Source organism: Polypterus senegalus, chromosome 2 (assembly GCF_016835505.1).
Source record: "Polypterus senegalus isolate Bchr_013 chromosome 2, ASM1683550v1, whole genome shotgun sequence".
NCBI classification, from domain to species: domain Eukaryota; kingdom Metazoa; phylum Chordata; class Cladistia; order Polypteriformes; family Polypteridae; genus Polypterus; species Polypterus senegalus.
Window position 1 is genome coordinate 61494424 of NC_053155.1, and position 11701 is coordinate 61506124.

An 11701-nucleotide genomic window follows, 5' to 3' on the forward strand; every position below is an offset into this window, starting at 1 on the left:
TGTATAAGTCATCCTCCCTGTCCTTCCATCCTTGAGGACATCCCGGCTGGGTAAGGACACTGGCTAGCTTTCATAAGTCACTAGGCCCTGTCCCATGACCAAATAGAGCAGACTGCAAAAATCCCAGCTAAACTGAACTATTTTTATGGCAGGTACAATTTGACATTGGCCAAAATGTTTCTGAGGACTTTAGGGATACATATCTGACCAGAAACAATAAGCCTGGAACAAGACAGACATATTACAGCTTATTTGAAGAAAGGTGAATTTTTTTGTCTCAAAGTTATCATTATACATAGGTTTCAGCATTCAGGAGGGATGTCTCAGAAGCCCCTTGTCCTACATTTTTGTACCATTGCTAGGATGTAGTCATCCAGGAGCTCTTCTGCCCATCGTGAGATACAAGTCAACATACAAAGTGTTGGGGCTTTCTTGATGGTTTGGCTTTACACCAGATTTGTTTGTTTTCCTACTGATTTTTTCATGTTCACCTTGGCCAAATATTTTTTTATATTCTCATTATCATGATTTAGAACATTGTATATCTTTTTTCCAAAATCTGATCTATCTATTTCATGAACTTTGCTTTTTTTAATGTTACATTCTTTCACGAAAATGATTGTATTACCTTTAATATGGAGACTAGCCTGATATGTAAGCCTGGATTCAGATCTCGGCATGGGTGTTGTCTGTTTATAGTTTGTACTGCTGTGCTTTTACTCTTCTTGCTTGAACTTGATTTTTTAAGTTTTTAAATTGTTTTATTAATTTTGAATTATTTTTCAAGTTTTTATGCTATTTCTGTTAGATGTGTTCATTATTTGTTATTTGGATATTGTAACTTTAAATGTGCTCCCATTCCATGTGTCCTGTGGATGGAGCTGTAGGAGACGGGACCACCATGACATCACTGCTGCTGGATATGTAAGTCAGCCAGAAAGAAGACGCCAGCAGTGGCACATAAAGTTTGTAAAGAGTATTTTAAGTATTGCCATTTCTAAGGATTTTCTGGTTATTGTGATTTATTTGCTTTGTTTTTGATTTTCAGCCTTTGGATCGTGTATTGGGACTTATTTCGACATCATTTTAAAGAAATCTCTTTTCCTCTTTAAGTATTTTGTTAGATTTTTCCATTCTGTTAGTACATCTTCATTTTTATAAGGACTCTGTTGTCATTTTTTCGCAAATGTCAAAGGCTTATGGTCATTTTGGTAATTTTCTGTCCCTTTCTTTGTATTTTGAACTTGTAAGCAAAATTTTAATATGTAACATGAGTGGTCAGAGTAGGATAGGTCTTCTTGGGTGTTCTGTAAAAAGGAAATTTATTTTGGCAATTAAATGGTTCTATACTACGCCTTGGTATTGAGCATACCCATATAATATAACAATATAATATCTAGCCAGTGTTATTTTGATTGCATCAGACAGTCCCTTTACATTGAAGCTCATGTTTGAAGTAAAGCAGATGACCTGGCCTCACATCCCGGCGTGACTCCTGCTTTGTGCCATTACTACCAGCATAGGCTCCAGCTGTAAATGACAGAGGCAGGAAAGAGGTGTTCCTCAGAATTCACTGCAGTACATCATTTTCAAGGAATTCTTTATGATCACAAGCTTATAGGAGAAATAAAGAAAATAAGCACAAGCAGCTAATCCTTCTTTTGTGACTTTCCAAGAACTTTCTTCACTCTTTGTGGAGAAAGTTCATTTCTTATGAGACACAAACACCTTTATTGACTTGATTCCATGAAGCCAGCAAATGAATTCATTTAGTGAAAGGGTGAAACAAAGAGTGGGCGATCATTAGTGAACAATACAAGGCCACGTAAATTAAACATCATTATGAAAAGACTCTGTGTTAGGCTGCACTCCTATTTACTTTGTAAACCACATTGTGACGGTGTGCTGATAATAACAGTATATCTGAAATCCCCTCCTTTATAAGCAAAAAAGTGCAGAACATTTTTTATTTTCCTTAATCATTGTGGCCTTTGCTTATGAAATTAAGTCATTTTCTTTTAAGTTTACAGCAAATTTAAACATTAAGATCACCGGCCCAGCAGTGAAGTGTGCCACATGTGCTACAACGCCATGTGTCTGTTTATGGAGAACAGGGTTCAGCATATGATTTTGCCCCAAGGTTTTCCTGAATGTAGTCCATGTTTAAAATCTGGATTTTAAGCTTGGCATTCCAGTCCTCCTCGATGTATTTGTGATAAGGGTCATCAGAGTGTTCTCTTCGCTTTGACTTCACGGTGCTCACCAGAATTGCCACAATTATAAAGGAGAACATCCCAATCATAACCATCAGGTACCAAATAACATTGTCGAAATTCTCGGCTGCCAGTCTGTTTTTCACAGCATTCTGCTTAATAGTTTCATTCTGTTGCAACTCAGTCATGTAGTTTATGAAGATCTTCTTAAATGCGTCTTCCAAAATCTGTGTTAGATTAGCAGAGTTGGACATTTTTAAGGGTTCTGTTAAATGAAAAAGGAGACCACTCAGGTTACTTTTTGGGTTCACTCACACCATCAATTGTCTTTTAGCCTGTAATGGCAACTGTAAATGTTGTCACAGTTTGACAAAATATCATATGACAGAAAATAGTCACATCCCAAAGTAGCGGTCCAATCTGTACGAAAACCAGCATCTACTGTAGAACAGGTGACTTTCATATCTTCAATCCATAGCAGTAGAGTGTTGTACCGTGTTAGCCATAGATTGAGACAGGAGAAAGTAGGGTGAAATGCCACCTTTTATTGGCTAACTAAATAGATTACAAATGCAAGCTTTCAAGGCAGCTAAGGCCCCTTCATCAAGCAAGGTGTAACAAAGAAACTGAAAAACACTCTCGCTTATATTGGGACAGCAAAGTGATTGTTTTCTTTCATCTTAACAACCTTTTTGTTCAGATGTTAGCAAAATTAATAAACCTTAGATGAATTAACCCTGAAAAAAGAGAACAATGAACTAATAAAATGTAGAGATACGATAACCATCACTAGAGAAAGTCCTGTAAGTTTTTTTTTTGAAAGAAAAGCAAGCCATACATTTGCTAAGGGAAAACACAGAGATCATTGTCAAGCCAGTCAATATCTTAGTAATCATGAACACATCTGATTATATACAGTGGTGTGAAAAACTATTTGCCCCCTTCCTGATTTCTTATTCTTTTGCATGTTTGTCACACAAAATGTTTCTGATCATCAAACACATTTAACCATTAGTCAAATATAACACAAGTAAACACAAAATGCAGTTTTTAAATGATGGTTTTTATTATTTAGGGAGAAAAAATCCAAACCTACATGGCCCTGTGTGAAAAAGTAATTGCCCCTTGTTAAAAATAACCTAACTGTGGTGTATCACACCTGAGTTCAATTTCCGTAGCCACCCCCAGGCCTGATTACTGCCACACCTGTTTCAATCAAGAAATCACTTAAATAGGAGCTGCCTGACACAGAGAAGTAGACCAAAAGCACCTCAAAAGCTAGACATCATGCCAAGATCCAAAGAAATTCAGGAACAAATGAAAACAGAAGTAATTGAGATCTATCAGTCTGGTAAAGGTTATAAAGCCATTTCTAAAGCTTTGGGACTCCAGCGAACCACAGTGAGAGCCATTATCCACAAATGGCAAAACATGGAACAGTGGTGAACCTTCCCAGGAGTGGCCGGCCGACCAAAATTACCCCAAGAGCGCAGAGACGACTCATCCGAGAGGTCACAAAAGGCCCCAGGACAACGTCTAAAGAACTGCAGGCCTCACTTGCCTCAATTAAGGTCAGTGTTCACGACTCCACCATAAGAAAGAGACTGGGCAAAACGGCCTGCATGGCAGATTTCCAAGGCAAACCACTGTTAAGCAAAAGAACATTAGGACTCGTCTCAATTTTGCTAAGAAACATCTCAATGATTGCCAAGACTTTTGGGAAAATACCTTGTGGACTGATGAGACAAAAGTTGAACTTTTTGGAAGGCAAATGTCCCGTTACATCTGGCGTAAAAGGAACACAGCATTTCAGAAAAAGAACATCATACCAACAGTAAAATATGGTGGTGGTAGTGTGATGGTCTGGGGTTGTTTTGCTGCTTCAGGACCTGGATGGCTTGCTGTGATAGATGGAACCATGAATTCTACTGTCTACCAAAAAATCCTGAAGGAGAATGTCCGGCCATCTGTTCGTCAACTCAAGCTGAAGCGATCTTGGGTGCTGCAACAGGACAATGACCCAAAACACACCAGCAAATCCACCTCTGAATGGCTGAAGAAAAACAAAATGAAGACTTTGGAGTGGCCTAGTCAAAGTCCTGACCTGAATCCAATTAAGATGCTATGGCATGACCTTAAAAAGGCGCTTCATGCTAGAAAACCCTCAAATAAAGCTGAATTACAACAATTCTGCAAAGATGAGTGGGCCAAAATTCCTCCAGAGCGCTGTAAAAGACTCATTGCAAGTTATCGCAAACGCTTGAGTGCAGTTATTGCTGCTAAGGGTGGCCCAACCAGTTATTAGGTTCAGGGGGCAATTACTTTTTCACACAGGGCATGTAGGTTTGGATTTTTATTCTCCCTAAATAATAAAAACCATCATTTAAAAACTGCATTTTGTGCTTACTTGTGTTATATTTGACTAATGGTTAAATGTGTTTGATGATCAGAAACATTTTGTGTGACAAACATGCAAAAGAATAAGAAATCAGGAAGGGGGCAAATAGTTTTTCACACCACTGTAAAAGAGGCACAGAGGCAGCTTTCTAATACCACTTATTACTGCAAACTACATGAGGACCCCACTAATGTTTACATGAAAGAACTGAAGAAATTGTTAAGCAACTTACCTGTTAACATCAAGGACCACATCAGTAGTTGAATCCCTGAGGATCCAAAAGTGGGATACTTCTACAGGCTCCCCAAGATCCATAAAGATGGGAACCCAGGAAGGACAATAAAATAGTTAGCCAATAAAAGGTGTCATTGCACCCTACTTTCTCTTATTTCTTCAATCCGTTAAGAAAGATCTTAAATGCATCTTCTAAAGTCTGTGTTAGGTTAGCTTGAGTAATGCCTTTTGTAAGAGTGCTGCCAAACGAAAAAGGTTACTTTTGGGGTTTACTGACTCCATCATGTTTATTTTAGCTTGTCAATGCAAATCTAAGTGTTGTCTTCACAGTTAGACAACTTGTCACATGAGAGAAAACAGTGGCATCCCCAAGAAGTGGCCAAATTTCCACCAATGTGTTGTTCAAGAATGTTCTGTTGATTGCAATGAGGTTGAACTTGTCGAAATGTGCAAATCCAGTGATCACTCGCTCCAGTACAGACGATGGCAGTCATGCAGACCTAATCCTTCACATTGCTGGATTTACCATGCTGGTCTTCAGGCAAATTGTACCAGATTTTTTATTGCAGTGCAATTATTTTTTGCCATATACTCAAAAAGCATACAGTTTATTTGTGTTCATTTTTGAAATAATAGTAGTCATCTCTTGCTGGAATGCAGTTAAACAGCATACAAAAAATGTCATTAATCTCATACACTTAATCCCATTTAATATATTTTTATATAGTGTGCTACCGAGTATAAGTCCAGCATGGCCAACATTAATAAAAAATTTAGTTTAAAGAAATATTCCAGTCAAAAATGATATTGTTTTTGTATGTTAATTTCAATATGTAGTTGGTAGTGGTGGCTGAGAAACATTTTTATGCCATGTTTTCATGGAGAGTGGAAATAACATTCTGGATAGAACAGAATACAATACTGACCAACACTGGACAACACTATGAAAAACGTCTCCCATTACTCATATTGCTTGAGCCATATATAAAGCCATCAAATGGTATACTCGTAACGTACAAAACGTATTCATTTTTTGCTAAAATATTAGTAAATAAATATGTCCAGAAAATAAAAGTACTCCATAAACAAGAAGCCCCTTTATGCTGGATAACACTTTTGAATTCAGTGTCTTCATTTCATGAGCTACCGGATATTCTTAGTATTGTTTATCTGTTTACAGTATATTGATATTGTTTGCTTTTGTCCAGCACTGGTCTCTCTGGGCTCCCGTTCTATCACAAACGTTGTTAACTCCATTCACTACAAAAACATGAGATTAAAATGTATTTTTCAGCCATCACTACAAATTACATGGGGTAACATGTAAAAAAAATATTTTTTTCTTGAAGAGACCTTCATTGTCTAATTCTCCATATACAATACTAATACAAGACATGAACTGCTTTTGTTATGCACTAAATTACCATTTATAGTATACCATATATTTTGAAATAATGAGTAAAGAATATTGACAATGAGTTGCTGTTTTGTTTTACTGTAAATACAATGCCTAACAATATAAAACAAATCATGAATAAAATATGCAATAAAAAAGAATCTTGGATAGAAGTAAAAAGGCAATATACAATAGATAGACAGATGTTATAATCTATAATAGTTGTTACAAAGCACTGCTACTCACCCCTAAATGCTGGACGTCCTAATTAAGAATCCAGTAGACATTAAAGCCTAACAAGGTGAACTGAACGCCTAAAGCTTCACTCTGACAGCACTGTTTAGTTCAGTACTTATCTAGCTGGTATGTTTGCTTAAAAGTCTCATTGGTTGAGGACATTGTTACTCCTGCTCCTTGTAATTCTTTATCATCTGACTCAAGGTTATTATACAAAAGATTCTTTGTTGACCAAATGTGCATTTTACTACCCAGTGGACGTTTTCAGAAATATTTGCACTTTTATAAAAATCAAGAACAGAAATCTTTTTTTTTTAATATAAATATTCAGACCCTTAATTCAGTACTTTGTAGAAGTCCCTTTGGAGCAATTATGTCTTCTTAGGTATCTGTAAGCTTTGCCCACCTTGATGGGTGCAGTTTAACCCATGGGAGATTCCCTGAAGCTCTGTTCGAATGGATCCAAACTTCTACAGATCCGCTATAGGTAGCATTCTCTGTCACAGTATGACAGTGTGGTATGGTAGCTGCACAGCACAGGACAGGAAGGACTTGGCACAGGTGGTGAGAACAGCACAGGGGATTGTGGGAAGTCCTCTCCTAGACCTGGACTCTGTATAAGCTGGAAGGGTGCAGAAGAGGGCCAAATGTATAGCTGCAAATCTTGCCCAAACGGGAAATGAACTGTATGTACCACTGCCTTCGGGAAAGCGGTACAGAAACATAAAAACACATACCAGCAGACTGAAAGACAGCTTTTTCCCCAGAGCTGTGAAGTCCATCTGCCCCTGCTGATACACACACATACATCTACATCTGCCCCTAACCTGCCCCCCTGTAGACATGCACACGCACTTTCCCTTGTAATCAAACACACACACCCGTATTCCTCCCCTGCAGACCCATGCATACAGATCACTGATCTTTGCAGGCGTACTACCTCAGGAAAAGTCTGGACTTGATGATGTTTTATTGCTGCTGTCTTTTATACTTATTATGTTTATAATTTATAGTGTATTGTGTATTTTAAGTATTCTGCCTTGAAGCCGAGTCCTACCAACAAAAAATTTTGTTAAGTGTATGCCTATCGACAATAAAGAATTCTATCTAAAACATCCATCAGCTGCCATCTTCAGGTCTTTCCAGACATGTTCTGTGGCATTTAAGCCTGGGCTTTGGCAGAGCCACTAAAGGACAGCCATTGACTTATTTTGAAGCCACTCCAGTGTTGTCTGTATACTTTGGGTTTACTGTATAGTAGTTTTTCTAAAAGGACTTCTTTGTATTTGGCTGCATTCATCATTCCTTCAAATCTGACCAGTGTCCCTGCTGCCAAGAACCATCTCCAGAGTATGAGGCTGCCACCACCATGCTTCACAGTAGAGATGGTATTAGGCAACTAATGAGCAGTGCTTGGTCTTTACCAGACACAGTGCTTGGAGTTCTGTCCAAACAGTCCAGTTTTTGTCTCATCAGACCACATAATCAATTTATAAATGCTCTCAAATTCCTTTAAATTCCACTTTACAAACTCCAAGCGGTCTGTCATATGCCCTTTACTTACGTGGATTGTGTCTAGCCCATCTACCATAAAAACAAAGTTGATGTAGTGCTGGTTGTCCTTCAGATAGGATCTCCCATCACAGCAGAGGACTTCTTAAGCTCAGAGTGACGATTGGTCCCTTGTCACCTTCCTGACCAATGCCCATCTTGTCCGGTTACTCACTTTGACTCTATGACTAACTCTATAAAGTTTCCTGGACCTCTTCCATTTCACATTTATTGAGCTTCGGAAATGTTTTTATACCCTTGACCCGGTTAGTGTCTCACTGCAGTTTTATCTTGGGAGTTTACAGAGAGTTCCTTGGACTTTGTGGCTTGATTCTTGTCCTGACATGCAGGGTGAATTGTAGGGCCTTTCTAAACCATGTCCACTCAGTTCAGTTTGCACAGGTGGTCTTCACTCAAGTTCTAGACCCACCTTAAGGATAGTTAAAGCAAACAGGGAGAACCTGAGTACAATCTGGAGTGCCAGAGCAAAGGGTCTGAACACTTATATAAATGAGAGCTTTTAGTTTTTGATTTTAAATACATTTGCAAACCTTTCTGAAAACATGTCTTCACTTTGTTAAAATGGGCTATTGATGGGAAAAAATGTCAGATTTCTTTCCCAATTTTTTAAAATTAAATCTACAACACAGTAAAGTGTGCTGAAAGTGAAGGAGCCTAAATCCTTTCTGAATCCATTGTGTATAATGTGAAGTAATATCCTGTTGTTTAAATTTTATTAGTAAAATGATAAGAGGCAGATGTATTATTAAATATTATTAGCAGCACCTGTAAATGTAATAAATAAGGAAAGTATTGAGCATAGATAGATAGATAGATAGATAGATAGATAGATAGATAGATAGATAGATAGAAGTTAAAAGGCAATATACGATAGATAGAGAGAGAGATAGATAGGTAGATAGATTCTTCCTTTGCTCTAGCAGCAGCAAAATTATGCATCATAATACAAAACAATGAAAACAAAGTGTCAACAATTGCATAAATGAAAAGCCCATAACTATACACATGATGCACCCAGTATACATTTAATGTCTAGTGTCCCTATAGAGCTGTGTGATCCTCTCAATGATATCCACGGTTCTTGAGGCTGGATCCTCCAATTAGCTGTGATGCACCCAGTGTCACTGAGATTGCAAAGGTGGTGAACCAGGCTCTCCTCCCGGCATTGCAAGCAATCTTTGCTTCTATTTGGGAGACTGGCATCATCCCAACTGACTGGAAAACAGGACTTGTCTTCCCTATCTAGAAAGGGAAGGGTGATCGCCTGGATTGCAGCAACTACAGGGGGATAACAATGCTCTTGGTGCCCGGGTAAGGTCCTTGCTAGGGTCATCCTCAATAAGATCTGTGATCACTTGCTCACCTACCAGCGACCGGAACAGTCTGGTTTTATGCCTAAGAAGTCTACCATCAACCGCATCCTGGCACTGAGGGTTCTCATGGAGAGCAAACGTGAATTTCAGCAGAGTTTCTTTGCAGCCTTTGTCGATTTTCGTAAAGCATTTGATTGAGCTGCCCTGCAGAACATCCTGAGGGTTTGCGGGATCCTCTCGAGATTGCTGGATATCATGACCGGCCTGTACACTGGTACTGCGAGTGCTGTGCAGAGTGGAGGCAGAACCCCTGTGTTTTTCCCAGTTGATTCTGGGATTCGTCAGGGGTGTGTTCTTGCTCCTACTCTGTTCAGTGCTTGTATGGACTGGGTGTTGGGCAAGGTTGTGGATTCCAGTGGCTGTCGGGCATCTTTTGATGAAGAAAGATTCACGGATCTTGACTTTGCTGACGATGCTGTGATCTTTGAGGAGTCAATGGAGGCTCTGATCGGGGCACTCGAGAGACTGAGCAAGGAGTGTGAGTGCCTGGGCTTGTGAGTGTCCTGAATAAAAACCAAGATCCAGGCCTTTAATGACCTCTTGGGCACAGCCATCAGCAGTGTGTCTGTCTGCGGAGAAGTGTCGACCTTGTCGAGAGGTTTACTTATCTCGGAAGTGAGATTCATGTCTCTGGTGACTCTTCCTATGAAGTCAGTAGACAGATTGGGAGAGCATGGGAGGGTCATGAGGTTGCTGGAAAGGGTTGTGTGGTGCTCCTGATATCTATGCAAAAGGACGAAGGTCCAAGTCATTGTGCTTCCTGTCTTGCTAAATGGTTGCGAGACTTGGACGCTATCCAGTGACCTGAGACGAAGACTGGACTCCTTTGGTATTGTGTCTCTCCGGAAAATCCTTGGCTGCCATTGGTTTGGCTTTGTGTCGAATGAGCGGTTGCTCATGGAGTCCCAAATGAGGTACATTACCTGCATTGTCAGGGAGCATCAGTTATGGCACTACGGCCATGTGGCGCATTTCCCCATGGGTGATCCAGCTCGTAAGATCCTCATTGTTGGGAATCCGAGTGGCTGGACCAGGCCAAGGGGTCGCCCATGTAACACCTGGCTGTGGCAGATAGAGGGTCATATCCGAAAGGTGGGACTGGACCGCGTGTCTGCCTGGGGGGTTGCCAGCAAGGATCCCGAGTTGTTAGTTGTTAAAACTGACTAGGCCTGATGTCTGATTTCTGAGTCGATTCCTCTTAGCACACTAAGGGTGGAGTGAGCCGTTGACTAAAGGTATTCCAGGACAATGTGTAACATGGATGACATGGTGTTACAAAGAGAAGGTAGGTAGCAACTAGCCACAGTGGCCTCTCATTTTGCCATTATCATCATCTGCTCTGCAACTGTCTCTTAATGAGTCAAGGTTACTTCAGATTCAGCACAATAACATGATGATTATAATGATCATGATTATTGTTATTGTTGACTCCTCTATCCAATGTGCCCCACCAACGAATCAATGAGTTTACAATACATGTACGTGTTAGTCAAGAAAATGCAGTATTACCTGGCGACAGAGAAGAAAATAAGAAGCTTAGTAGCGCAGGTTGCCCTTGGAGTAGATAGTCAACAGAACACTTAAAAATGTTTCTGATGGCGAGCATGATCAAGACAGAAACCAGTTGGGTAGTTGAATGAGACACCCTGAATTCTTAAACACATCTGAATAAGAATGTGGTCTTTGTCAACTTAAGGAGCTTGAGGTACTAAATTGTCATGTCTTGCATATTAAATTTCTTATATTAATATTCAGACTGGGTGCTAGTGCAGGTGTAAATGTACATAAGATTGTTGACCATGATGGCACCAATAAAAGTTTTACTAAACACGTGCAGGAGTCATTAAAAGCATGTAAGTACTGAATCAGGACTGACAAAAGTTCTAAGTTGGTCAAGTATTGAAGACCCCTATGTAATGTGTAACTTTGAAAAGAGAAAACGTGCACCTTATCATGAACAAATTAGATTTCATAAATAATCCTTGTGACACACTACAGTTGTTGGTATACTTGGCATTTGTGTTAAATATCTGATTTTAATAAAACAATGCAAGCAATTTTAAGGTTTAAATGTTTTAGAATGGTAACATTAGTAAAAATGAACATATCAGTAAAGCAGAGTGCCCTTTCCATGTTTAACGTTTATTGCTTATTTTGCTGATCTTTCTGAGCACAGTTTACTTTTTAATAAATGCACCGGCTTTCCTTTCATTGCTCTTTAAGACTCTGATAAGCCATAGGGCACCTTGCTTACCTGCCTGAAGCATTCATGAGAAAT

General features: G+C 39.4%; 1 protein-coding gene across 2 annotated transcripts; it reads right to left on the bottom strand.

Annotated features, from left to right (window-relative positions):
• Positions 1 to 1231: 1231 nt before the first annotated feature.
• On the bottom strand, positions 1232 to 6558 carry LOC120524216 (potassium voltage-gated channel subfamily E member 2-like). 2 transcript variants are annotated; one of them, XM_039746083.1, is made up of 2 exons: positions 6488 to 6558; positions 1232 to 2478 (listed from the first exon to the last, which is right to left on the bottom strand). In XM_039746083.1, exon 2 carries the CDS (start codon positions 2465 to 2467, stop codon positions 2102 to 2104), a length of 366 nt encoding a protein of 121 aa, XP_039602017.1. In that variant the 5' UTR covers positions 2468 to 2478; positions 6488 to 6558; the 3' UTR covers positions 1232 to 2101. The 2 variants fall into 2 exon arrangements, with proteins under 2 accessions (XP_039602017.1, XP_039602016.1); XM_039746082.1 differs by lacking the exon at positions 6488 to 6558 and adding an exon at positions 4844 to 4957.
• Positions 6559 to 11701: the final 5143 nt, after the last annotated feature.